Below are 25479 nucleotides of genomic sequence, written 5' to 3'. Positions count from 1 at the left end.
TTTCCCAGCAGTGTTGAATCTACCTACTTATCGATCGGATCTGGTGTTTATCGTCCATCGGTCGGCATGTCATCCAGCACACACCTCGACAAGTAGTATAGTCCGCGCCTCGGCTCATCGATGCTTATACTCTAGCACGACCGTGATGCATCCAATCAGACCTCGATCAGTTCAGTGACGAGCAGGATGCAAATGTGTTACATCTCGCATTGCATTCGACCTCAAGGTGGAAAGCGACTCATACCCGATCTTTGCGACCAACACTCTTCATCTGCCGCATACCGAGGACACTCCTCAGCGCTCATTGATCCCATCGCGATGACACCGTCTTTGTTGTTGTGAAGAATGGCCAATATGTCTTTCCAGGGGAATGCCGGTCTGGACAGGTTAGAGTTTCTCTCATCAGCAATGCCTGGATACTCACCACCCAGAAAAGAATCTTTGTTGCTCGTTCGGACCGCGGTTCCATATGGCGCTGTTGTATTGTCAGGGGTTGGTTGCGCCACGGGAATGGGGACAGCCATACCGATCAACGGGATGTTGACACCAATTTGTCCGACATTGACACAGCGTTGAAACGTATTTGCATGTTTTCCACTGGTGGTAAATATGGAGCATCCGTTACCATCTATGATCGGATCAGCAATCCATGCTCTCCAGACACGGAATTGACCGGAGACTGACACTTATTTTGATTAATCAGATCGATCGCTTCCTCGAGAGTATCCACCTCCATGCAGATGAGTACCGGTCCAAATATTTCCGCTTGATAGCATTCCATGTACGTTTGCACGTCCCCGAGTATGGTTGGGCCCATGAAGTTACCATCCGGATAGCCGGGGACCTCAATATCCCGACCGTCCAGAAGAACCGTTGCTCTCTCCTCAACTGCTCGCTGGATCATCTCACTAACTTTTTCTTTGGCTGTTTTGTCGATCAAGGGCCCGATCTTAGACTCCTGATCCCCTCCACATCCTACCACCATCGACTGTGCCAGTTCGACCAGCCTAGGAACCCAGTCTCTCGTCGCACCAACAAACACTGCTACGCTTAAGGCCATGCATCGCTGACCCGCAGCTCCAAAGGCACTTCCAGCAATCGCAAACAGCGTTGAGGACATATTGGCATCTCCTAGGACAACCCCATGGTTCTTGCCACCACACTCTGCTTGTATTCGCTTCCCTGCAGCCCTTGCCAAGTCATGGACCTGCCTAGCAGTGGACTCGGACCCAACGAAACTCACCGCTTGGACTGTAGGTTGAGTCACAAGCATCTGAACAGTAGATGGACCGCCGTGAAGCACATTGAAGACACCAGGTGGGAAGCCAGTCTTTACGAATGCCTGTGCTAGCAACGAAGACGTAGTAGGTGTTTTCTCAGAGGGTTTCAGGATAACTGTATTGCCGGTGATGAGCGCGTACGGAAGCGACCACAAGGGAATCATGAAGGGGAAGCTGAATGGGGTGATTGACACACAGACGCCCTGTGGAAATCTGTCAGTAGCTTGTCCGTATCTTGTTAGTACTAACCTACAACTGGCTCGTAGAACGTTTGTAGCAACGTTGCATCACCTCCTAAGAACATGCCGGCCATTTCAGGCCCAATCGAGCATGCAGCATGTATGCAGTCCAGACCGCGGAAGACTTCTGCGTCTGCATCGGCTAGGGTCTTTCCAACCTCTCGAGATAAACATGTCACCTATGATTGTTAGTTCAACTCCTTTGCCAGCCAGCTGTTGCGGCTGCTCACAATTTCAGGAGACATCTGTCTTAGTACATCCACCAGTCTCAACAGATGTTCACGCCTAACTTGGAACCCCAAAGCAGCCCATCCAGGCTGGGCATCTTCAGCAGCCCCAACAGCCCGCTGTACTTCCTGAAGAGTGCTCCCCGGGACCCTGCAGAGTAGACGTTGTGAGACCTGTCCATCACGTTAGCACTAGTAACGATGATCTAAAATTGATCAAGTCAAATACCGGATCCAAAACAGTCGTCCAGTTCTGCGACCTAGACATCACTGATTCATTATCAATAAACAGATGCGTGATTGTCGGCCCAGACTGCGATTGCGGCAATGGTTCCTCCCGGTCGGATGCATCACTTTCTTCAAGCGGTACGGTTTCAGCACGACTGGATCGGGAACTTAACCCATCACGACGGGTCTTGTCTCCACAATCTCATCAGCATGGGTTATTCCACTCTTATCGGTGTATTGAACTGGAACAACCTACATCTGAGATCCGCCGGCGCACGCGCCCCGACACCGTGGTACCATTGCTAGAAGCAGGGGAGGCTGCGGGGAAAGGTGTGAACCTAGAGTGACCCGATGAGGCGCTTGATGCTCGGGGCATGATATCGTATGGCGATTTTGTGAATCCAATCGGGAGATACAGATTATCGGATTATGGTGGCGATGATTATCTGGCGATCTGGTAGATACTGGCTGTCTTATCAGACTTGGGGTTGCTGCTTGGTCTGTGCGCGTGTTTACTGATAAGCGAGCTGCTACGTAAATCGCCTTGATAAGCGCACAGGCGATGCTCTGTTGGGTATAGTTGCGTATCTTGTCGTTCTATATACGAAATGGGTCTATGAGGCTCTCAGCCTCAGATGTATGCCTGTCATGAGCACGAAAACTTCTTTACCATTCAATCTATGCATTTAAGCAGAACCACCATTTATCACAATCCAAGAATGGTATTACCTCGGAATACCGGTTAAGAAGATTTCTCGCCTTTTTAGTGCATCATCCTCTCAACAGGGACATCAGTTCAATCGAAAATGGCATCTCGGATTATTCAAGTGAGGGGTAGAAGTAGAGAGCCGCTACAAGTTGCCGAAAAGCTGCATATTGATTACCTGCGTAGACAGCTCCTCATTCGATACTCTGCGATCACGCCAAGAACATCGGGCAATATATGAGATCGGTATTCTCAGCGATTTTCTTCCTGAATGGAGCTTCGTGCTACCACATAGCCGGCGTCTTCTACTCTTCATACTCTTCCGACCCTACTATCTTCATTACCAACAGAAATATGTTAAGTTCCAATTTCAAGGAGTCGGAGCGTAGGGTGAGTCATATGGTGGCCATTACGACTGCACGCTCTCAGGTACCCTGTTGAGTGCTTGTAATGTCATAGAAGATTCGACTCAGCACTCGATCATTTTTTCTGGACAACAGCGACCGATACAAACATTTCGGAGGACTCCTCCCAGGTCCAACACCCAAACCAGATAAGATTAGATTAGATCCTCACCCCGCTTATCTTATCGTCATTTCGCACCGCAAAACCCCGCGCTTTTTACCCTCCGAATTTTCACTCCGCCTTTCTTTTCACACGATAGGCCTAAAGCACGCGACTAAATCAGCGCCGGTCGAGACTAAGCCCAAAGTCGTCCAACCTATACCATATAGTCAGTCCTATCCACAGAGTGGCTCAAATCATCCATTTCGAACATCAATTCATCACAACACCTCAACAATCACTCCGCCCACTTCCGGCCAATCGAAAAAAAAATAGTCCAAACTTAAATCCACGCCATGGAATCCTCTAGCGCAGCAGCCTGGACTACCCAAATGGACCGCATCACGGTCCTGGAACAGGACAGGTCTCTACTTAACTTGATGACCATCATCCGGGACGTGAATACCAATGATCGGGACTTTTCCGCTGCTGTGGAGAAGGTTGTGCGCCGATTGATTACGGCCGGTAAGTATAACTCTATATCCAATGGCCTCTTAAACCATTAAAATCATTGGAACGACAGCCTAAGTAAATGTATAGCATTGGGTCACGTCCCCGCAGAAGAATACACTGTTACTACCCCGATCAACAAACCCTACACCGGAATCCGGTTCACGAAGGGTGTTTGCGGTGTCAGTATTCTCCGCGCCGGTGCCTGTATGGAACAGGCGCTGCGGGATACTTGGACGTGAGTGTTTCCTTTCTGTATCTGAAGAGTATTCAAGTGCGCTAAATAAGGATGCGGCAGTGGACCTCTTAGTTTCGGTAAGCTGCTCATCCAGCGCGATGAGGAGACTAGCATCGCCAAAATTTATTACTCGAAGTTGCCGGCGGGGATTACGGATGATAGTAGGTTTTATCTTCTCTTGTGATGGATTGTTGGTTTGCAGGAAAGGAGAACACACTAACAATGATCTAGTCGTCCTGCTCCTGGAACCCATGCTCGCGACCGGCGGATCTGTGATCAAAGCTGTTGAGAACTTGACGAGCAATGGTGTTCCTGAGGAATCTATTGTTCTTGTTAATGTGGTGTCGTCGCAGAAGGGACTGGATGTTGTCTCTGGCAGATTTCCGGGTCTGAAGGTTGTTGCTGCGGCGGTGGATGCGGAGTTGACTGCTCAGAAGTAAGTGTGCTTATTTGACTTGAAGTAGATCCGTTGCTCACTAATCTTCAGCTACATCAGTCCTGGCTTGGGAGATTTCGGTGATAGGTACTATGGAACGACTCATTAAGGGTAGATTTGGGTTCGCTATAGGGTTTAGGCTGTCTATTGAGGTGTACAGGTGACGGGTTGATTCTTAGAATCCCGGGGATTTGTAAATATTCTTTCGCTTTATATAAGGGATTGGCTACTTTATTGATAAGATTGTAATTTTCAGCCGTGTCTGGACGTATAGTGCTGTTTAGCCGGCTAGCTTTTCTAGACCTGTTCTTAATCTTGAGCAGTTGACATAGAATATGTGTCAGGACCTCCAGATGTCTAGAACTGTCTGCAACGCCAAACGTCTGATTCTGATTCGATATGTTTAATTGATATAAGGGATGAAAGGGCGAGAAAAGGGTGCAGAATGTATTTCATTTGGCAAGATCGGAGGTGCAAAAGTAAGTCTTCACGTTCTTGTACAATTCTATTACGTATATGTTTTAATCAAATGCTGTTCCATAGAGCCTATCCCCAATATCCCCAACCCCAGGCTGAACATACCCCTTCGCATCCACGTCAGGATCAATTGCACCCACCACAAATCGGCTACCCTCGGGCCACACGGCAGCTGCATGTCTCAGACCAACCGGTGTAGACATCATAGAGAGAAATGTAATCTTCTCAATTCCCCAATCCCTGGTATAATCAGTGGCTAATCAGAACATTACAATAATCTTGTAACTCACTTTAAGATACTGATAACGGCAGCGGCTGTACCACCCGTGGCAATCAACGGATCCAGGATATAAGCCTGCTTGATGTGCGCCGGCTTCACGGGTAGCTTATTGTAGTACTCAACCGGCTGCAACGACGCCTGGTCCCTGAATATGCCCATGTGGTAGACGGTTGTCGACACATCTTCAGGGATGTTGTCCACGAAACCATCGAACATAGCGAGACCAGAGCGTAGCACCACGATGATAGCTATTGTTTCATCTTTGGGTGCGTCGATGTGCAGGCTCTTTATCATGGCTGCTGTCATGTCGCGCACTAGGCTGCGTACTTTAGAGGGCTTGAGGGATCGATCCCTGAGTTGTGAGAGAAGGGATGTGAAAGTACCATTTTGAGGTTGATCAACATTGGCGGGTAGTGTGACTGTCATGATGGATACAGCGGGTTGGTATTGATGTGACGAGAAGAGAAATGAATGAGAATGTGTGCTCAATGAGCAATGTAGTGATTATGTCCTGCTATAAATATGTTGACTTTGTTAAGATATAGAATGATATGATCACTGTGGCATCCTCCGATCTCATAGTTGTTCCGCCCATCTTCACAAGGCGGTTATCGTCGCTGGTATCAGATAAGATACCGTATCAGCCGAGGCGATAAGCGCCTTCCCCGCTTTGTTGTGCTCATCCCCTCATCCAGTGTAAAATTCTTTGTAAACAACACATCTATCTTCTCTTCGTATCAAGGAGAGAAGTACTCAGGGTACACTCGAAACTTGCAAGAAACACGATGGATTCCAATACCAGACACTTGCTTCGTCTGGAAGCCGTACGCGAGAGAGCGAATATCGTCTTCCGCCTCGCTGAACAAGGAAAGCTGCACCACTACGACTACCACCCTGAGCGTCTCGATGCGACCGTAGACTACGTTGCAGGCATAATCCAGGTAAATAGCCTCTTATACTTCCAAAAACCATCCCTAACCATCTACTCAGCGCGACTTCGGCCCGGACCGCTACGACCAAATCCCTCCCCACGGTCGCTGGCAGCACTTCGACGTAGGCGGCGTGCCTCGAATCCAGAAACTGATCGAGCGATGGGATGCATCTGAATATGATGATAAAGAGAAAGTCAGAAGTCTGTTGGATCTATTCTTCGTCTCCGTGCTTCTCGATGCCGGTGCGGGAGACACTTGGCGTTACGTGGAGAGGGAAACCGGGGCCGTCTTCACCCGCAGCGAGGGTATTGCGGTCGCATCGCTGTATATGTTCTTGAACGGTGACTTCGCCAACAAGGAATCTGAGAGAAAGGATGTGGTACATGGTACGTGCTGTCGAACTTGTTGGCCTAGACATGTCATTGCTCACGATGGACAACAGGAGAGGCCCTGCGGACCCTCAGTGTGGACACACTACTTCGCGGCTTTCAAGTCGATGATTCCAGCAACCCACTTCTTGGAGCTTCTGCCCGGGTCCAGATTCTTCAACGACTGGGCGAGTCGTTGAGAAACCTCCCTGAGATTTTTGGGCCGTCCGGCCGTCCTGGGCAAATCGCAGGTCAGTTAACATAGGCGCTTTAGAGTACATAGCGGCTAACGAAACACCACAGACTACCTCCTTGCTATGAGCAAAGGCTCCATCGATTACTTGGTTCTTTGGGATGTCCTACAGAAAGCACTCATCCCCATCTGGCCATCCGACCGCACCAAAGTGAACGGTTACCCCATCGGCGACGCCTGGCCACTCGCCGTGCTCGCAGAGCAATCACCATCCTCCACTACAGACAGTATTCAACCATTCCATAAGCTCACGCAGTGGCTTGCATACTCCCTCAAGGTTCCCTTTGAGCGACTTCTCTCCCTGAAATGGCAGAACGCAGAGCTGGGAACTGGCCTCCCTGAGTACCGTAACGGAGGATTATTAATAGACATGGGCGTATTGACGCTTAAGCCCGAGGCGCAGGAGCGTGGACTACGGACCTCAGGCGGAAGCCTTCCGTGCTTTGCCGTTGCAGATGGGGAGATTGTAGAGTGGCGGGCCATGACTGTTGCGTTGCTTGACAAGCTACATGAACGGATTCTGCAGAGCGGCAAGTTTGGGGCTGTGCAGTTATCATTGCCCCAGATGCTGGAGGCGGGATCATGGAAGGCGGGCAGGGAGTTGGCGGCGAAGTACAGGCCTGAGACGAAGTCGAGCCCGATTTTGAACTCTGGAGATGGCACTTTGTTCTAGACGTAGCCTTGATAGTGCGATAAGAACACTGTTCTCTTATTTTATGGTATTGTAACCGGTGTACTCCATGTATCTCCTCTAACTTCTCCCTACGTATATTACTACTATACACAATTACTGGAATATTCTAACCAACTCACTGCACAACGTTAACTACTAACCAGTAACTATACAAGCCATTCTGTTGCGGTAGATGTAGATAGCACAAGAGATAAGATTAGACAAGATAAGCGGCAGCCACTGCTTATCGGCCCCTCTGATTGGCTATCAGACGCACCCAGGGTCTATCATCGAGAGATCGATCGTATCTAAGCTACTATCGGAGCTACTCCATCATGAGGATGCTGATAGCTCTGTCCAGTTGTGTCACCAGATAGTCAGGAAGCGGAAGCACCCTATCGCCCATCCACTCCAGCACAACATCTACCCTAAAGAGCAATCTGAACAGAAGTCACTACAAGCATATAAACCTACCACTCCCCTGTAACAACTCTCATCATCACGTCTCGTACACCTTTTATCCCATCTAACTCCTTTTCATTTCCTAATCATCCATTACAATATCACATCCACCCACCCAGCATGCCAACAGCAACACAAGAACCTCCCTTCAAAACGGACGCCTATAGCAACCGCATCGTCGTACGTCCCCCCCTCCCCCTCCCAAACCACCATTAATTCACTAACCACCACAGCTAACAACGTACCCTTCCCAAAGCGTCGCCAACCCCATCCCCCTCACCTGGGGCTCCTCAACCCCAGAGACCCGCGGTCCCGTCATCGTCTCCCGCAGCAAAAACACCCTCAGCAAGCGCAACGCGATCGGCGCCCACGGCGGCAGCTACTCATTCTACACCGCGCTCGCCATCGCCTCAGGGGACTTGGAACCCGACTTCCGCCCGAACTTTCTTAACACACAGCCGACATTCAATTTCCCCTACCAAGATGCATGGGGCGACAAGAGCAAGATCGTCTCGATGGATCCGTTCGGTCATGATATCGTCAAGCACTACGGGAAGTATCTAGATGAGGGGGTCGACGTACGGCCGACCATCGCTGTGACGAGGGCGACGATGCGTGTCTCTGAGATCACGGATGCAATTTCACGCGGTCGAGTTCCTATCGATGGGAACATCGTTCTCAACGAAGGTGGGGATGTGAAGGTCACCAAAGTAGCTGTGGAGCCCGTGTGGTATCTCCCCGGTGTGGCTGATCGGTTCGGCGTATCGGAGAAGGATCTGCGCCGGGCGTTGTTCGAACATACTGGGGGAAGTTATCCAGAATTGATCACCAGACCTGATATGAAGGTGTTTCTTCCGCCGATTGGCGGGCTGACAGTATACATCTTTGGGCCGCCCGAGCGGGTATCCGATCCGGAGATGCGGCTGGCGCTGCGGATTCACGATGAGTGTAATGGGTCGGATGTGTTTCAGTCGGATATCTGTACGTGTCGGCCGTATTTGACGTTTGGGATTGAGGAGGCGATTAAGGAGGCGCAGGGGGGTGGGAGTGGAGTGGTGATTTATTTTCGCAAGGAGGGGAGGGCGCTGGGTGAGGTGGTGAAGTATTTGGTGTATAATTCCAGGAAGAGGGGTGGGGATACTGCCGATAAGTATTTTCAGAGGACGGAGAATATTGCGGGGACTAAGGATGTGAGTATTCTTCCTTTTCCTTAGGGAGATGTTGCTGGTGATGCTAATGGTGTTATAGATGCGTTTCCAAGCTTTGATGCCGGATATCCTGCATTGGCTGGGCATTACGAAGATTGATCGCATGCTGTCCATGTCGAATATGAAGCATGATGCGATTGTCGAGCAGGGAATTCCGATTTATGAGCGGGTTCCTATTCCGGATGGTGAGTTGGCCTGCATATGCTAATGGGGGGAGTTGCGGTTAACTGGATTAGATATGATTCCGGAGGATTCACGAGTAGAGATCGATGCCAAGATCCATTCTGGGTACTTTTCGACCGGAAAAGAGATCACAGAAGAAGACCTCAAGCAGGTTAAGGGACGTGGGTGGGAATCTTGGGAGGATGTGACGGTGAGTCAATAAATCCATCAAGAGTTCATGGGTGTTCGTCAGAGCTGACACGTCAGGTAGCACTGATATTTCTATATACCAGCTTAGTGTAGATGTACCATTGATAATTTTGAGTTTCGGCGATTTGCCACGTGGTTCCCATGCCCTAGGTTAATTCAACAGGACAACAAGAAGGATGGTTGCAGATTACGACTGGACTAGTTTAGAGTAGTCGACTAAATGTAGCAGTTATCGAAAGCATGATCGGTGTGAGTATGGAGTAGCTTCTTACTGCAGGTCGCACCGATCACGCAAATGGCGCAGTTATGATTGGTTAAAAAGCTCCGGAAAAGAAGCACTACCGAATGAGTTGTGCCAAGCAACCGAATCTATTCAATTACAAAGGAACAGCACATACCATTGACTTCGACATAGTCAGTCAGAAATAAATATGACCAGAATGGACTCAGCGGGCAACTCGAACCAGAGCCAAGCCAGTGCTTAACTGAGCTTATACACTACATTAGCGCTAGCATAATTGTCTGCGCTGACCTCCAACCGAGGTTGGGTCCAAGCCTCCCGAGACCTAGGCGTGCCGATATCCGATCTCACCACTCCTCGGGATTTGGACATGCATATCACGCAAGCAAAAATGGGTGCTAGCCCAATGCGAGACACGTATTACAGATTGCTCTGCAGCATCCACAAGACGATTAAAAATCAAATCAACTTACCAACCACTGAGAGCATGTCTGGGTGCTGCTGGATGAGTGGCAACTCGGAGTTCCAACAACAGAGTGGGTCGGGATGCCACACGGAATGCCCCGTTTTTTTTTAGTGTCTTTTCTTTAGTTTCCGGTTTCAACGCAAGCGATAAATTTTTAGTGATAAATGAGTGGTCGGCCGCATTCTTCTGCTTATCGCTGTTATTTTGCTCACTGGTTTGCCATGTGCACTGTCGTTCGTTGTTGATACCCTTCTAATGCCCCTGGCTGCGCCAGGCCCTATATCCCATGAAAAATCCTGTTCAAAAAGTTTCACCAACTCTAGAAAAGTAATAAAAAAGTTCGACTAAAACATCCACAACATGGAGGACACCCTCACCAAAGGACCCCTCCCACCAGGAGTCTACCGGTCCAAAATCCCCTTCTGGCGCATCCTCACCGACCAAGCAGCCATCACCCAAGAAGTCCTGGAATACGACTTTCCCGGCAACGGAACCGAAGATGACCCGTACGTCGTGTCCTGGATCCCGAACGACAACCGCAATCCGATGCTGTTCGGCCTGGGCCGCAAAGTCGCCATCACTCTCATTGTAGCCTCCTGCACACTGACCGTGTCCCTCACCTCCTCCGTATACAGCGGCAGCGTCAGCGAAATCACCGCCTACTTCAACGTCAGCGATGAAGTCGCAACAATCGGTCTTTCTCTTTTCGTCCTCGGCTTCGCCGTCGGCCCCCTCCTCTGGGCCCCCTTCAGTGAAGTCTTTGGGCGCCAGCTCCCCTTCTTCTTCAGCTGCATGGGCATGGCCGCTTTCTCAGCGGGCTGTGCTGGCGCCCAGAATATCTGGACGCTCTGCATTCTGCGGTTCTTCGCCGGCGCGTTCGGTTCCGCTCCTTTCACGAACGCAGGCGGTACCATCTCCGATATGTTCACGGCGCGGCAGCGCGGCTTAGCGTTGAGTTTGTACGCCGCAGCGCCGTTCCTTGGTCCTGCGATCGGGCCCATCATCGGTGGGTTTCTGGGCATGAGCGCCGGATGGCGCTGGGTGGAGGGGTTCTTAGCTGCTTTGGCTGGGTTTATTTGGCTGCTCATGGCGGTTTCTATCCCTGAGACGTATGCCCCGCGGCTGTTGCGACTGCGCGCGGATCGGCTCTCGCAGCTGACGGGGCGGGTTTATCGGAGTAAGATTGAGCTGGATAAGGGCACGGTCTCTTTGCCGAGGTTGTTGAAGACGACGATGTCTCGGCCGTGGGTGTTGTTGTTCCGGGAGCCGATTGTGCTGTTATTCGCGCTGTACATTGCCATCGTGTATGGGACGCTGTACATGTTCTTCGCTGCGTTCCCGATTGTGTATGAGGATGTGCGCGGGTGGAATCCCGGTGTGGGCGGGTTGGCTTTCCTGGGCATTGCGGTGGGGATGATACTGGGGTGTGCGTGCACGATTCCCGCCAATCTGCATTACATCAAGGTGCAGGAAAAACATGGAGGCTTTGCACCGCCGGAGACAAGACTCATCCAGTGTATGCCCGGGGCATTGGCGATCCCGATCAGTCAGTTCTGGTTCGCGTGGACGGATTATCCGTCGATTCATTGGATCGTGAGCATTATTGCGACGGCACCCTTCGGGTTTGGGGTGATTTTAATCTACCTCGGAGTTATGAATTATTTGATTGATTCGTACACCATCTATGCGGCGTCGGTGTTGGCTGCGAATACGGTGTTGCGGTCGATCTTCGGTGCGGTGTTTCCCATTATTGCGCCGTATATGTATGACGGTGTGGGAATTCATTGGGCGCCGTCAATCCCGGCGTTTCTGTCGCTGTTGTGTATGCCTGCGCCGTTTTTGTTTTACAAGTATGGTGCGGTGATTCGAACGCATTGCAAGTACTCAGCGGAGTCGGATCGCTATATGCGCAAGTTGCAGGAAAGTACGAAGCGCAAGTCGGAGGTGGTGGAAAAGGAGAGGCCCGTTAAGGATGAGCCTATGGTGCCGGCGGATGGGGAGCCGGGGATGTCACAGGCTGCAGAGCAGTAGTGAGTACATAGACCTATATAGATTTAGAGTATTTATAGACTACAGAGATACCATAATATGAGATTTGAGTTGCATGCATGTGAAACAGATGTGAACCTAAATGCAGTCGGGAAAACGAACAATTTTGTTGGCTACGAATATGTGAATCGTAATTGATTCATGCAACTTCGAGAAAGTCAGTATGGTGGAAGTGATTTGTCTTTCGATTCCACCAGGTTCTCTGCTTGCCAGGATGGGGTGTCTACAGAATACCTGAGCCTCACTTTCATGAAGATTACCAATTTGAATGATGTAATAGCTGCCACCGCTGATTATGATAAGCACCCACAGTCACACCTACTTATCCTAAATTCAAACCATACCATGACAGAACTGACCGGTCGGCTTCAGCCAAACCACCGAAGATCGCCATCCTGTCACGTTGACATGAAGCCCTATCCTGTCAACCAAGACCAGAGATCCAGCTTATCGAACTCTAAATCACTACCATCGCCTCCAGTCCCGCTCAACGAAGCTTCTCCCCGATAAGCCTTCACCCAACAAGTGCCCACGAGAACAATAGCCATGATAGATCAACACAATAGTGTCATTAATGGGGTCACGCACAGGCATTAGTTCCCCACTCCGTCAATGAACAGATGTTCCCCGGCAATTGAGATGATAAGGTGTTTGGGGATGCAGGGATATCCCGGGTTTCAATCATGTTAGACACAAACCAAACTAGCCAATTACCACGCTACTCCCCCTCAGGTACTACTTATCCCTTGAATGGCAGCCGAGCTCACCGCGGAGATGTCGACATGCCAGACTCAGTGCTGATAAGATGCGAAGCTGTGACTCGTCCGGGCCGGTCTTGGCAAGAACCCCAGCGGGACCCTCGACATGCTGGGGCTGAACTCTATCCAGCCTGAATCTGAGTATTGGATGCCGATCCGATAAGAAGTTATACACGTTATGTAATTGGTCCTGACTGTTTGTTTTCGCCCTACGCAGTGCTACAGTGGTGTATATAGGGCTGTCTGGTCTTCACTTCCCCACATAGGTCAGTCTTGATACCTCAACTCACCCACTGCACACTAGATACATACCCTCACCATGTCCATCAGTATAGACGCATACACCCCTACAGAGGTAATCAACCTCGTCGCCCGAGCAGGTATCGTCAAGGGCAATACCCGCCTCGACAAGGTCTTCCTCAGCGCCGTCTCCGCAGGATGCCTACTTGCCTTGGCATGCGGAACCGCCCTGAGCACGAACACGAGTACCTGGTTCCAGGAGAATGCACCGGGGTTGATTCGCACGATTAGTGCATTGGTATTCCCGTATGGATTGTGTATGATCATCCTGACAGGGGCGGATTTGTGCACGGGATCTTTCATGGTTTGTCCCTATCCCACTCCCCAATTTCAAAGAATGTAGCACTAATCATACATACCAGTTCACAACGGTCGCAGCCCTACAGCGCCAACTCCCTTGGTGGAAGATGCTGCTCCACTGGTTCATCACATTCTGGGGAAATCTCTGCGGGTCGCTATTTGTCGTAGCGATTATCTTTGGCTGTACTTTCCCTCTCCCTTCTCTCCCCTTTTCCCCTGAACCGACAATCCTAACAATATACAGACGGCGAAGTCTTCTCCACAGACCCCTACAAAAGCGAAGTCATCTCCTTTGCCACGAAGAAACAAGTCACTCCGCACTTCCAACAAATCTTCCTCCGGGGTATTGGCTGCAACTGGCTCGTCTGTCTGGCTTGTTTCTTCGGCCTACAGGGCCGTGACCTCGCGTCAAAGATCATGGGCATCTGGTGGCCGATCTTCGCGTTCGTGTCACTGGGATTTGATCACGTCGTGGCGAACATGACCTTCATCCCGCTGGCCATTTGGTTGGATGCGCCGGACATCACGGTGGGATTGTATGTTTGGAAGGGGATAGTCCCGACCTTGTTGGGGAATATTATCGGGGGTGGGCTGTTCGTAGGAACGTACTACTGGTATATGTATCTCCTGAAGGGGGAGAGTATTACTCTGGCTGGGTTGAGGAGGCAAGGTATAGCCGGTACTTCGGTGACAGGGACGCCTGCGACGGCGGGTGGGAAGGATGATGTTGAGGCGATAGCGGGGGCGGTTTGAGCCGTACTTCTGAAGGTACGGGTTATATATAATGTGTTGGATGGGTAGATGTGATGAATGTGGTGGTGATAACAATAGTAATTGCTAATTCAATAATGTTGTGTTTCTGTCTGACAGCCATCATTCATTGACAAATCAGTTTCAAGGCATCTCCCACTCCTTGAATTGGCAATCCATCAGTACTCGATTCATTAATCTCTGCTAGAACTTAGGGAGTTTATATTTGGGTTGCTAAAGGCAACTGACCCGATGATGACACGGATGGATGCACTTAGGAAGTATGTGGTGCCGTTGGGCATTTGTGCATGATTCGCGTGTAGACGATGGAAAGGAGGGGAAAGGGTCCGCAAGGTGGCAGACACACCAAAAGAATTTACGCAGGGACATATTTTGGTGCTTTTTCAATGACAGGGACGGGCTGTGAAGGGGATTGGGAATGTGGTGGAGAGGTACTTGTGAAAAAGAGTCACGAGGCGATTACAGCAGAAAGAAGATGTTCCAGCGGGTATGGAAGAGGGAGGCAAAGATCGCACAGACGATGATATGAGTAATCATTACAGCGGATGATGGAGTGGAATATTCTACTGAGCTATCTAATGATGATGAATAATAATATACACAGGATTTGCCGCTGCTGCTGCTGCTGCTGCTGCTACAGCACGTAGCGGAAGAACGGGTTCTGCTTGTCCGTCAGATCCTGGAACGCCAGCTTGTCACGCTGGCTCTCGTCCAGATCCATGGCGTCGCGACGCCGGTTCTCACGCCACAAGACAATGTACAATGATACCGCCGCCGCGATGGTGATGCAGTAGCAGATCACCATACCTTCCCATAGCTCAGGGTAGTGCTGGTCAACGGTCTTGCTGTTCACTAGCTGTGGCCCAATGATGTTGCCCACAGTGTAGGCGACGAACACGGTAGCCGCCATGACGGTTTTCTTGGTCGCGCCGGCGACGTTACTGGCGCCGAGAGTGATGATAAGGCTGACCACAGGTCCGAAAAAGCCGGTTATGGCGTATCCGGCAACTGGAACTGCCGGGTGGTATCCCCATTCGGATTTCCAGATCATCACGCAGCCGGCGATGACGGGAAGACAGCAGGCGATAAGCATGGGAATGCGCGTGTTCGGGACGCACATGCCGATGTAACCGCAGAGAGGGATGAAGATGAGGCAGACGCCACCCACAGGGAACTGGAACAAGATGGAGTCGAGGGTGTTGTAGCCAAAGGTGGATACGATCAGGGGGCCGAATCCGGAAATAGCGCCGTTGATAGTATACCTAGGGTGTATTAGCGATGTTTCTCATGTATGACGGGTTACTCACGCTGCAGCCATCATAATAGCAATCAAATACAACTTGATGTCCAGGAACGACTCCACAATTTGATCCCTCTTGATCACCTGGCAGCGCACACCGGTCTGTCCCCGACGCAGGCGCTCCACGGCCACGACCCTCTCCTCATGGGTCAGGAACCATGCCTCGACGGGGGAGTTAGGCATGAAGCAGCACCAAATCCCAAAGAGGAAGGTGAGTACACCGGCGAAGATGTAGATATACTGCCAAGACTTGAGACTCCCAGAATCAATCTGTCCAAATGCATAGTTGAGTGCACTTCCGATGATGGTAAACCATCCGGTACCAGAGAACCACCATGCCTGTCGCAGACTCTGCTCGTCCTGCGTGTAATATCCACTAACAACCGTCATGAAACCGGTAGGAATGACACTCTCAACGAAGCCTATATGGTCATTAACTTAGGACATGTCAATGCAGAGCAAGAGGAATACCCAGGAAAAAACGTTGCACGAACAGCCCCTGCCACGAGGTTACTCCCGCCGTCGCAGCACAGGTAATAGCCCACAGCATCACGACTGGACCCAGGACGTGCTGAATGCGAAACCGCTGCAGCACAAATGTCATGGGGTACAACCCGGCCATCATACCAAAGTAGAAGATGGAGGTAGCCCAGCTGAGACGGGAGGTATCCTTGGTGGCTGGCGAAGTGGAGTAATCCATGACCTGGAGCTGCAGATCGGTTGTCATACCGAACAGTGATGCACTTCCAAGAATGGCCTACCAAGATTAGCCTTAGTCAATTGACGGAGATATATCAAGTCGGGATATAGTCAAAACGAACCTTATCCCAGTAAACAAATCCATATCCTATAATCCACAAGTCAACAATATGCTACATTACCCATCTACCCAATCCTCTTGAACAAAACAACCACCGAACATCCGAACAAAGAAAATAGATATGACAAACCAATCAACATAGCAGGCATAAAAAATGCATCAATTTTGCGCAGCACCCTCTTCTCCACGGCGGGGTCAATCTCCCCCGCTTCTTCACTGACTATGGCCCAGGCGACATCTTTATCCGCGGGTGCAGTCGCAGACGCAGCTATTGTCTGCGATTCGACCTGAATCATGATTCTGGAGGTGTAATATGCAGATGGGGGATGCAGTGGTGGTGAGTGAAAATTTCAATGCCGGGATGGAAAGACGCGTAGATCCTACCCATGGTGGGTTGGTTGATTAGATTGTCTGGCCCGCGTGGGTTTAATTTTAAGCTTTCGGGTAGTTCAATGCCATTGTCTGTCTGTCTGTCTTGTCTGTCTGGCAGCCGAGGATTGTGACGGCCGCAGTATCGGGGTTGAAGATGGGGGATTGTCAATTTAGTTGATAATTTTGATGTTCATAATTTGCTTGGTCTATAATAATTAATGGTGCTGCGGAATAGTATTGTAGCACATTTTGTTCACGTTGAGGCAAGAGTAGCATACACAATAGAGAGAAAAATGTTGGCGGAGGACTGTGCTCCGTGCGCACAACAATAAAAGTTCGTTGACGGGTAGATACTGGCTACCATCTACATTTGTGCCACAGTTGGACAACTGGTAAGTTCAGTAAGATGGACACCCATGCAAAGGGTACAAATGTAGTTGTTCATTCATGATGTCTGGTATTGATTATGTAGTAGTGCTACCTACAGCATTACATACGTGTAAATAAACTCGGATAGCAAGAATAATAGTACTAGGCGGACAGCAAGGTTCATCTACTAGGGGACAGGACATATATATATATTAGTATATATATACCGTCGAAAGGTATTTCCGTACTCTAGCTGCATACTAGCACTCGAGTGGAGGTATCTGACCAGATAAGACCCGGCTTCGGAATTCAAACAGGCAGGAGAATCCCGAGACAATCAGATGATAGTGGATAGGAGGGTCATTCATCCCCGAAGCCCCTAACAGACCCATCGAACGAAGGCTAAAACTAGGACGGTGATGTACTGTAACAATGCGACCCATTCACCGATCGCACTTCTTCGTACAAAGTAAACGATGCAACCCAATTCTGGACCATGAACGGCCATTACGAATAAGAATGAAAATAATCCCGCGCACCAATCTCCAGGGGGGTTACACTTTTCAAACCCCGCGACACCAATTGTATCAGTCCTCATGCAAGCTGGATTTGAACCAGATCCCGAAGTATCCGCTTGACCGGCACAATGACGTAGAAGATGAAGCATCACGGAAACCAATTCCTGGCAGGGAGCAGCATTGCAGTGGAGATGGCCAGCTCCGACGGATCGTGGAATTTGGCCCGTAACCTGATCGTCGACGCTGTTTGGTATGATTGGCGAATCGCCTCCGACCGCCTTGCAATCGATCCTCAGGCGGACACTGGAGGGGAAAGGAAGTGGAAAATTACACCTCACAGCGCATCAGACCACTCCAACAGGGATAAGTTAATTCCTCAGGAATGCCGGAGAGTAAGAGTGGGTAGTTACAATGCATTGCCAAGCAATCTAATGTAGGCTGGACTGGTGTGATGGTGGTGCTTGTTCGTTCTTTGCTTGACCCTTGGCTATTCATCAAGCACCACAAGGAAACCACCAGTGATCGGTTTCAGGCCTGGCAGGCATTTAATATGCCTTCAAACGCCTGGAATTTTCCTTTACACGTGACAATGAACAGTCGATAATCACGGTGCTAGAACCCCAATGCCTCTCCCCATCCGTAGGAGCTCACAGCGACAAACGCACTGACCCACGGTAATCTGCGTGAATGCACGGACAACGTGGGATAAATTAGGTGGAACATCTCGGACGAAGCAAAGCAGGGCTAGCTGCGGAGCACAGCATAAGCCGGAAAGTACACAGTCGAGGAGAGAGTCTCCACCGGAAAAAGATGCCGACCGCTAATCTCGTGTTGCGAAATGGAGGCGGAAGAAATTTCCGGGCGCCAGGCAACGGAGACACGTCACATGTCGATCGCTATTATTCCATACTCCCAAGACTTTCCATCGGGGCCAAGTTTCACACCGGCAGACACCGAATCCCGACATATGGGCGAGAAGGATGTACTGGGATGATGCTATCCAGAAAGGGAAAATGTACGCAGGGAATCATGTAACGCATTTTGATCTAGAATTAGTGGTAATGATTCATTACTTCGTCACGGATTTGTCAAGACATGAGAAATCGAATACGGGTGGCTGGGCGATGCCATCCTCAGTCAGCCGAGCTGCCTCGCTTCGAATCGGACTCCGACGCGGCCGAATCCTGGTTTATCTGCGAGAGACTCAACCCATCCCATTTCGCCAGGAATTGGTCCATATCCACGTCCCCCTGGCGCGCCGGCCCTTGCTGCACTACCGAGCTAAAATGCGGGTAGAAACTGCTGAATTCCTCGGCGTCGCGCTGCTTCCAGCCCAGCGTCTCGAAGTCGGTAAACAGCGCGCCGGTCTCCTCAGGAAGAGCCACCTCCGTCTGCGTCGCGGAGAGCTGTATCATGCGTAGAATACCTTTGGCGAAAGGGAAGCGCCGTGAGAACGCCCGGGCAATAATGCACAGCTCAACGAAGGCGCTGCGGTTATCTGTAGAGTCCAGCGCCTCCATGAGGGTGAACATGCCGATGCTGCACCATTGAATGGTCGACGGCGCCATCCGGTCGATGCCCCACTTGTCGCGATGAATTCGAAGCAGCGCTGCTACCCGGAGCGCCGACGAAAGGCAGAGTTGCCGTGCATATGCAGCCGTGGACACATCCAGGGCCACTTCACGGTTGGATCGGAGAAACCCAAAGATCTGCATGACGGTGGTATGGTAAAACATACTACGGTGGGGCGAATCAGCACACTGCGTCGCACACAAGAGGCATCCTGTGAAGGGGAGAGGCAAAAACACTCACTGGATACTCAAAACGTGGGGGACGGTCGCCACATCCGCATTTAAGCACGGTGGCAAATGAGCGTACCACTCCTGGAGCTGTTTGTAGATGCCATCAACAAACCCGATCATCTGCGAAGGGGCAACAAGGTGCTCAGGGTCATGAAATCCCCGGCTGATCTGCATCATGATGCAGCAAAAGTCGCACCATCGATCGAAAACACAATTGTGATGCCCGCGGACGGCATCCACCTCTCGCGGGTATGGGTACCATAGATCGTCCGGGTCGCCGTGGGTGACGGGGATGCGTGGACGCTGCGGGGGGTTGACGTTGATATGCTTCATCAATGACACAGTCGCCGTCCTGCCACCAATCTTAGTTAGTAAATGCTCCTGTTATCCAGACGGGCTTTCACTTACGAAGCAATGTTGAAGGCACCCCAGAGAGTCCTATTAACGATTTCTTCGAACGCAGGGTCTGCCCCCTGGCCGGCTATCCCAGGAGGATGGCGTTCCGCATACTCCTCCGCCCCCCGGATAGCTAGATCCAGGTACATCCAACCCAATCGGTCTTTGCCCATCATGACCATCCTGCAGGCCCAACACTGTTAGAATCTCCCACATTGCATGCAGCTTCACCCACCTACCGGACAAACAGAACCAATAGACCTTGGATAGTTGGTATTGTAGCTCCTCCCTCCTCTTCTTCCAGGAGCCGACGGGCTTCTTCGTAGAAATGATCACCCCGCGTGAGCGTGTCGTTGGGGACGGTGAACACTTCGGCATAGTCAGAGTAGTACTAGAATCAGCATCAAGTTAGTTAGTCCTGCGGTGAATGGTACATGTTCAAAAGATCGGGTACACCTACACAAGCCTCTGAGAGAATGGCATTGACCAAAAAGCGGGAACAGAACCGGCAGTCGAGATTGCCGGCCCGCATGTCCCGTAGAAAAGCATCCTTATCCAGCCAGTGGAAGAACGGATAGGTCCAGGTCAACCACAGCGAAACGAGGTGAGATACCAGGTCACCGTCGTCAGTGACCGTTGTCCACGGCTTCGCAGGAACTTGATGGACGGGGTTATCGGCGAGACGGCGGACATCCAGAACGCGGCGGGAGGATCGGGGTTGCGAAGGCGGTTGCGCCTCCTCATCATCGTCGGAGGGGCGAGATATCTGACTTTGGATCTCGCGCAGTTCTGGGGACAATTCGATTTCGCGCCCAGTGAATTGTTGCTCCAGGAAGATTTGGAGCTCCTCGAAGGAGGCATTACTCCGGATGAGATTCAAGAGCTGGGCGAGACGTTTGCTCTCACTTTCCCGGAGCGCGTCAATGAGTCGTAGCAGCGTCTCTTCCGCTTGTTCGAGACGGTCCAATTTTCGCTTCATGGCGTATTTGCGACGCATGTCGGCCATCTCGTCGACCAGGCACGGGATGCCGTTTGCCACGCAGTGTTGACATGGTGGATCACCTCTGCACTTGAGGGGGTCAGCCGACGAACAGGACGCGATGTGATGGTATGAAGATACCAGTGACAACGGGCTTAATGAAGAAATCCCACCTTGAGCTTCTTCTGTTTACACGCCTTGCAGGCGGTAGTCTTGTGCTTGCGACCCTGAACTACATTGTCCGCCACCTTGGCAGTTGGGGGCTGGCCAGGAGCGGGGGCTAGAAAGCGGGAGGAGGAGGATTGCGAGTCGGACATATATGACAATGATGGGAACAACAAGACGACCACACGAGGGGATATCGCCCTGGCAAGAGAGAAAAGAGAAGAGGCGAAGAGATGAAGAAAGGACCCGAAGGAACGGATACAGGGAGTTCAATGGGGGTGGGGTTCGGTTGGCGGGAGGAGATGGCAATAGTGTTGTGGGAATGATGGGTGAGTGGAAAATGGCCCCCCTTTGACCGTCTAAGTAGTATGTTGTAGTACTAGTAGAAAGAGAAAAAAAAAGGTAGACTAAGTGAACGACAGTAAGCCCCAGGGTTTGGAAAGGAGGCAGGAGAAGGGGCGACGGTGGTGATTCAAGGAAGAAATGCCAGTACTAGTAACAACGATTGTTGCTACTTTTTTAAAAGGGCCAAATTTTATATAGGGAGCCGAAGACCCAACCTATTGTTAGAGGATTTGCTTTTCCGGGCCTGGATCTGTGGCTGCATCGGCATCCAAGTGGAGGTATAAAAGTAAAAAGAACCACAGGTCAAAAAAAAAAAAAAAAAAAAATCACAGATGGAGAATTCAAAACACTAAAAAGAAAACCAAAAGGGAAAACACCATTTGAGACGAAGCGGGCGAAAAAGGGTGCGAGGAAATCGAAAATCCCAGAAAATACCCAATATGGAATTGCAAAGGGACAGAAAAATTCGAGTATACAACAGATGAGACCAAAAGGGGAAATGCATACAAGAAGAGAAAAGAGAAGGGACAAAATTAAAACAAGAAAAAAAAAAGGAAATACACACTCCAGCACCCGGACACCCAGAGACCCAGAGGGAAGGAAGCTTAAAACGCGACAGCCAGTCAGCAGTGCGGATGGGAGGCCGTAAGACAGACCTTGATGTTTCTGGAAAGCAGCAGAGGCTGCGACATATTTCCGTGGGCCCGTCGAGACTTCCGGCCGGGGATGGGAGAAAGAGACTGTGGATTACTACAGAGGGAAAGTCATTCAGTCTGCAGTCAGTAAGCAAGAATCAGTAGTAAGTACTCCGTAACTTGTTCCGTATTAAAGAAAAAAAGGATCGGGAACCACCAGTCCCAAAGAGGACAAGCCTGCGGGCAGCCCCAGTCTTGGCCCGGCCTGTCGCTGGTGGCACTACTATCCGCCCAATCACTACCGGGGGCGCTAGTGTCAGTTGGGGAATTTCAAACTATCTTCGGCCGTCCAAGTGTCGGAGCCGGTAGAACCAAAATGGCAAATACCCTCATCATTCCGCCAGATGGTTCCCGGGCCTAACCTGCATAGGCCATGGGAATCGAATTATGAAGCAGCGAACGAACGTCTCCCATCCGAGGCCTGAGAAACAAACAAGGTCCGGAGAACTGACTGGAGTTTGGGTCCTATCACTATTACCGCTTTGAGGTTAGCAGACCGCATCGCTGGGACCTTCGGGAGCCCTGTACCTGGCAACTCCCAGCTTTGGTAGTCTAGTACCACTGGAAGGAAAATAATGGAGTACTACACAAGTTCAATTGGGCGGGTGTACCTGATTAGGCCCGCAATAATACCAAAGATTTACCAAGATACATACTTTAGCTTTGTTGCCTCTAGTAGATAATAAATATAACAATATGCGTACCTACTTGTATACCGTATTGGCTTAGTACCCGAGGTCAGATCCGGTCAGGTCGGGTCTTAACTCTCTTTTTCTTGTTCCTCTCCTCCCATGAACACATGGAGTCTGCGACCCAGTCAATCACCCAGGGGTGTGGAGGCTGTCCATCGGCAGTGGCAAAAAGCGGCACGCTACTGATCGCGCCTGCAGAAAGTCAGCTACATCCAATGATCAAGACACTGTCGAAGGGGAAGTAACAGCCGGCCACTCAATTCTTTGCCGGCCAGCCATGGAGGCTTGCATGAGCTGCGGTGGAACCTGGTCGGCAACCCCCTCTCCCCGGCGGGTTTCCGGGCGAATCACCTGACGCGCCGCGGGCCTGCGATCGCAGCAAGCGTCGCCTATCTGAAGATCCTCAAATGTAACTATGAGTTCATTTCTGCGCCTCGACTTTGACATCAACGGGCAGGAACCGGTTGACCCTCACGGAATTGTTTTCCAGACAATGTTGCCCAATACACCGCTCAAACCACTCACCCCGTCAACCCGTTCGCCCCCGTCTACTATTCGCCTCAGGCCTTCTGTCAGCCTAGATACGCCCAATGAAAAGGGCCGCTGGGGATATGCGCTACGCCATCGCATCGCACACGCCTCGTTTGACCGAGTCATTCGGTGGCAACGCGACGTTCCAGAGCGTCGTGCAGCGAGCGCTTGTTAATTGATATCGTCAACTAGAAAACACAGTAGTGCTGTCACTCCCCCCCCCTCGCAGAGGGAGTTTGATATTAACCCAGTTGGGAAGGACACACATGAAGGGAGAGGAGCCTGTTCTCCACTACAGCCAGTGACAGAGTCTTGAGTCCTCCAGCAAACATCACACTCGAACCACACTGGACGGGCTGGGACCGAGACAAGACATGCGCTCGGGTGGAACAACGGGAAGGAAGGGGAGGAGACACGCTACGCTCAGTACGAGTCCTCTTGAACCTACGACATTGCATGCGTCCATGATAAGCGGGTCCTTAGTGTCATCGTAATAGGCAAGAGGTACGAGGTAAGTAAATAGGCTTGCATTTGGTCTTTCGCACAATCTTGCGCCATGGGTTTTACCGGCCGGTAATAGACCGTCACCTCACCCGCATTGCAGGCAAAGTTGGCTGTCTGCATTTCAGGTCGCAAGGTTTCGTGACGGAGAATGGGCCTAAACATAGTAGTAATCCCCCGTATAGGCGCACTCATTGGTGGTGATCGGACCCTCATGCCAGCAAGTGCGCCATACTAGCAGCCCTCTGTGTCTGTTACCTGTATGTACAGGAGACTAGGCCAGCAGATACACAGTAGCGATGCGCCACCAGAGCTCGGGCACCGATGCGAAATCTGATTTCCACGCGAGCAATTCCGAAGCCCAATCAGAGGTGACACAAATGTGTCAAGGGAGAGCCAGATATCCTTGGCAGTGGGAAGGGTGAAAAGCCATGGTCGATGGGAAGGAAATCCAACCAGCCCAGCCGAGCTCAATGTAGCAACCACCGAACAACCACCGACACCTCAGCCATCAACCTTCTGGATTCAGTAAGTAGCCGATCATGTGAGACCATGATCACGCCCATCCTTCCCGTTTTGCATGGATGTTTGCTTGCTCTGGTACTATCATCCCCTTCCGCCGCTGGGTTTAAATCGCCTTCTTTTTTTTTTTTTCTTTTTTTCTCACTCCATCCTCTTCTTACCCTCCCCCCTTCTCACTTCCCCTCCATTCATCGCAATCCACATCCCCTATCGGCTAGGAGGGAAGAGAGCCATCGCGGCCCCTACCCTAGCGTCCGCGATTATCGAATAATAGCTCCAATTGCGGGCCAAAACATTCTGAGTCCACGTCGCCGTCTCGGAGAAATGGGGAGGTCCAACCCTGTCGATTCAATTCACCAGGTGTCAGACTAGACCACTCGGAAAATGCCCGTCGTCGTCTGGGTTGCATCACCTAGCTTCATTGCTGTCGACAAAATTCGTTCCTTTGGTGCCCACTAACCTCAACAGCTTTCCTGCATCGGTGGGCATCTCCGAGCGCACCTAGACCTGGTGTTACCCTGGTCTAGTGCAGCTGTCATGCCTCCACTCATGTAGCTTAGGCAGAACCGACCGTTCTAGGCAGGTGTGACCCTCACTTCACTGTCCGGAATCACAGGGTGTACTATCATCTGGCAGCATCAGAGGCCTAGATCAACATCAGGTAAGCTCGAGTATTTCCTCTGTACTTCAATCTTGTTGCCAGGCATGTTTGGATTTCTGCCTACGTTGCCGAACATCACCGGGATGTGAGAGACAAGCCTGTAGCCAATCATCCACCCGCAGAAGGGAAATCCTACCCATCCTGGTAAGAGGCGATCGCAATTGGGCGTGACATGAATCACTCCCTCTTCCCCCTCATTTCCCATATTATTGACATCCTGTCACTGACCCTGCCCTTGTCGAGATCGTGCCAGTCATCGTCTCCCATCGAAAACTCGTCCCCGATACTAGCTGAAACGTCGGAATCCTGTCACGCTTTGTCGCTGCACATTAAGCCTATCAGCATGACAATGCCTTGCCCAATAAGGCCCACTTTCCTTGACCTCGGCCACACAACAGAGCAGTGGAGCCGGACGCACAAGTCTTCAAAATAGGTTTACCTTGGCAAAAAAAAAAAAAAAAAAAAAAAAAAAACATAGATTGAATCCACGGGGGAAGTTCTCGATACTGCAGAGCCAGAGAAATCGGTGGAAG

General features: G+C 50.8%; 10 protein-coding genes across 10 annotated transcripts; 6 read left to right on the top strand and 4 right to left on the bottom strand.

Annotated features, from left to right (window-relative positions):
• Positions 1 to 24: 24 nt before the first annotated feature.
• On the bottom strand, positions 25 to 2350 carry BO83DRAFT_407567 (methylmalonate-semialdehyde dehydrogenase; the record flags this gene model as incomplete). The annotated part of the gene is made up of 7 exons (XM_025533975.1): positions 25 to 378; positions 425 to 628; positions 685 to 1483; positions 1534 to 1698; positions 1750 to 1920; positions 1976 to 2161; positions 2231 to 2350. The coding sequence occupies 7 exons, from the start codon at positions 2348 to 2350 to the stop codon at positions 302 to 304; spliced, it is 1722 nt and encodes a 573-aa protein (XP_025389500.1). The 3' UTR covers positions 25 to 301.
• Positions 2351 to 3345: 995 nt separating this feature from the next.
• BO83DRAFT_359051 (uracil phosphoribosyltransferase) lies at positions 3346 to 4555 on the top strand. The gene is made up of 5 exons (XM_025529342.1): positions 3346 to 3709; positions 3785 to 3932; positions 3993 to 4093; positions 4164 to 4368; positions 4420 to 4555. The coding sequence occupies exons 1-5, from the start codon at positions 3541 to 3543 to the stop codon at positions 4475 to 4477; spliced, it is 681 nt and encodes a 226-aa protein (XP_025389499.1). The 5' UTR covers positions 3346 to 3540; the 3' UTR covers positions 4478 to 4555.
• A 334-nt stretch (positions 4556 to 4889) lies between these two features.
• Positions 4890 to 5646, bottom strand: BO83DRAFT_359048 (phosphoribosyl transferase; the record flags this gene model as incomplete). The annotated part of the gene is made up of 2 exons (XM_025529341.1): positions 5136 to 5646; positions 4890 to 5085 (listed from the first exon to the last, which is right to left on the bottom strand). Exons 1-2 carry the CDS (start codon positions 5549 to 5551, stop codon positions 4890 to 4892), a joined length of 612 nt encoding a protein of 203 aa, XP_025389498.1. The 5' UTR covers positions 5552 to 5646.
• Positions 5647 to 5835: 189 nt separating this feature from the next.
• Positions 5836 to 7399, top strand: BO83DRAFT_359047 (URC4/urg3 family protein). Its single transcript, XM_025529340.1, has 4 exons — positions 5836 to 6066; positions 6116 to 6443; positions 6500 to 6676; positions 6729 to 7399. The coding sequence occupies exons 1-4, from the start codon at positions 5911 to 5913 to the stop codon at positions 7349 to 7351; spliced, it is 1284 nt and encodes a 427-aa protein (XP_025389497.1). The 5' UTR covers positions 5836 to 5910; the 3' UTR covers positions 7352 to 7399.
• Positions 7400 to 7933: 534 nt separating this feature from the next.
• On the top strand, positions 7934 to 9486 carry BO83DRAFT_426216 (GTP cyclohydrolase II; the record flags this gene model as incomplete). Its single annotated transcript, XM_025535268.1, has 5 exons — positions 7934 to 7993; positions 8047 to 9003; positions 9062 to 9206; positions 9258 to 9394; positions 9451 to 9486. The coding sequence occupies 5 exons, from the start codon at positions 7934 to 7936 to the stop codon at positions 9484 to 9486; spliced, it is 1335 nt and encodes a 444-aa protein (XP_025389496.1).
• Positions 9487 to 10087: 601 nt separating this feature from the next.
• On the top strand, positions 10088 to 12204 carry BO83DRAFT_377658 (MFS transporter). The gene has a single exon (XM_025531049.1). The coding sequence runs from the start codon at positions 10461 to 10463 to the stop codon at positions 12129 to 12131; it is 1671 nt and encodes a 556-aa protein (XP_025389495.1). The 5' UTR covers positions 10088 to 10460; the 3' UTR covers positions 12132 to 12204.
• A 1004-nt stretch (positions 12205 to 13208) lies between these two features.
• On the top strand, positions 13209 to 14299 carry BO83DRAFT_359038 (formate/nitrite transporter family protein). The gene is made up of 3 exons (XM_025529339.1): positions 13209 to 13511; positions 13570 to 13690; positions 13752 to 14299. The coding sequence occupies exons 1-3, from the start codon at positions 13227 to 13229 to the stop codon at positions 14258 to 14260; spliced, it is 915 nt and encodes a 304-aa protein (XP_025389494.1). The 5' UTR covers positions 13209 to 13226; the 3' UTR covers positions 14261 to 14299.
• Positions 14300 to 14912: 613 nt separating this feature from the next.
• On the bottom strand, positions 14913 to 16694 carry BO83DRAFT_426213 (putative MFS transporter; the record flags this gene model as incomplete). Its single annotated transcript, XM_025535267.1, has 5 exons — positions 14913 to 15540; positions 15586 to 16000; positions 16050 to 16335; positions 16400 to 16425; positions 16529 to 16694. The coding sequence occupies 5 exons, from the start codon at positions 16692 to 16694 to the stop codon at positions 14913 to 14915; spliced, it is 1521 nt and encodes a 506-aa protein (XP_025389493.1).
• Positions 16695 to 18741: 2047 nt separating this feature from the next.
• BO83DRAFT_250846 (Zn(II)2Cys6 transcription factor) lies at positions 18742 to 21488 on the bottom strand. The gene is made up of 6 exons (XM_025527040.1): positions 21008 to 21488; positions 20316 to 20924; positions 20095 to 20246; positions 19868 to 20038; positions 19470 to 19811; positions 18742 to 19394 (listed from the first exon to the last, which is right to left on the bottom strand). Exons 1-6 carry the CDS (start codon positions 21149 to 21151, stop codon positions 18791 to 18793), a joined length of 2022 nt encoding a protein of 673 aa, XP_025389492.1. The 5' UTR covers positions 21152 to 21488; the 3' UTR covers positions 18742 to 18790.
• A 2602-nt stretch (positions 21489 to 24090) lies between these two features.
• BO83DRAFT_250839 (uncharacterized protein) lies at positions 24091 to 24921 on the top strand. The gene has a single exon (XM_025527039.1). The coding sequence runs from the start codon at positions 24202 to 24204 to the stop codon at positions 24655 to 24657; it is 456 nt and encodes a 151-aa protein (XP_025389491.1). The 5' UTR covers positions 24091 to 24201; the 3' UTR covers positions 24658 to 24921.
• The last annotated feature ends 558 nt before the right edge of the window (positions 24922 to 25479 follow it).

This window comes from Aspergillus eucalypticola (genome assembly GCF_003184535.1).
Source record: "Aspergillus eucalypticola CBS 122712 chromosome Unknown BO83scaffold_9, whole genome shotgun sequence".
Lineage (NCBI taxonomy): Eukaryota > Fungi > Ascomycota > Eurotiomycetes > Eurotiales > Aspergillaceae > Aspergillus > Aspergillus eucalypticola.
Note: the sequence above shows the minus strand (reverse complement) of the source record. Positions and strands in the feature narration are given on the sequence as shown.

Bases quoted from the DNA above. Each gene is read 5' to 3' on its own strand.
- BO83DRAFT_359051 (XM_025529342.1), top strand. From the start codon at position 3,541: ATGGAATCCTCTAGCGCAGCAGCCTGGACTACCCAAATGGACCGCATC. The intron at 3,710-3,784 runs GTAAGTATAACT...GTAAATGTATAG, and splicing joins GCGCCGATTGATTACGGCCG to CATTGGGTCACGTCCCCGCA. The intron at 4,094-4,163 runs GTAGGTTTTATC...ACAATGATCTAG, and splicing joins GGCGGGGATTACGGATGATA to TCGTCCTGCTCCTGGAACCC.
- BO83DRAFT_359047 (XM_025529340.1), top strand. From the start codon at position 5,911: ATGGATTCCAATACCAGACACTTGCTTCGTCTGGAAGCCGTACGCGAG. The intron at 6,444-6,499 runs GTACGTGCTGTC...GATGGACAACAG, and splicing joins GAGAAAGGATGTGGTACATG to GAGAGGCCCTGCGGACCCTC. The intron at 6,677-6,728 runs GTCAGTTAACAT...GAAACACCACAG, and splicing joins CCGTCCTGGGCAAATCGCAG to ACTACCTCCTTGCTATGAGC.
- BO83DRAFT_377658 (XM_025531049.1), top strand. From the start codon at position 10,461: ATGGAGGACACCCTCACCAAAGGACCCCTCCCACCAGGAGTCTACCGG.
- BO83DRAFT_359038 (XM_025529339.1), top strand. From the start codon at position 13,227: ATGTCCATCAGTATAGACGCATACACCCCTACAGAGGTAATCAACCTC. The intron at 13,512-13,569 runs GTTTGTCCCTAT...CATACATACCAG, and splicing joins TGTGCACGGGATCTTTCATG to TTCACAACGGTCGCAGCCCT. The intron at 13,691-13,751 runs GTACTTTCCCTC...AACAATATACAG, and splicing joins CGTAGCGATTATCTTTGGCT to ACGGCGAAGTCTTCTCCACA.
- BO83DRAFT_250846 (XM_025527040.1), bottom strand. From the start codon at position 21,151: ATGTCCGACTCGCAATCCTCCTCCTCCCGCTTTCTAGCCCCCGCTCCT. The intron at 20,247-20,315 runs GTAGGTGTACCC...TGCTGATTCTAG, and splicing joins CCATTCTCTCAGAGGCTTGT to TACTACTCTGACTATGCCGA. The intron at 19,395-19,469 runs GTGAGTGTTTTT...GCCCCACCGTAG, and splicing joins CCCCACGTTTTGAGTATCCA to TATGTTTTACCATACCACCG.
- BO83DRAFT_250839 (XM_025527039.1), top strand. From the start codon at position 24,202: ATGGGAAGGAAATCCAACCAGCCCAGCCGAGCTCAATGTAGCAACCAC.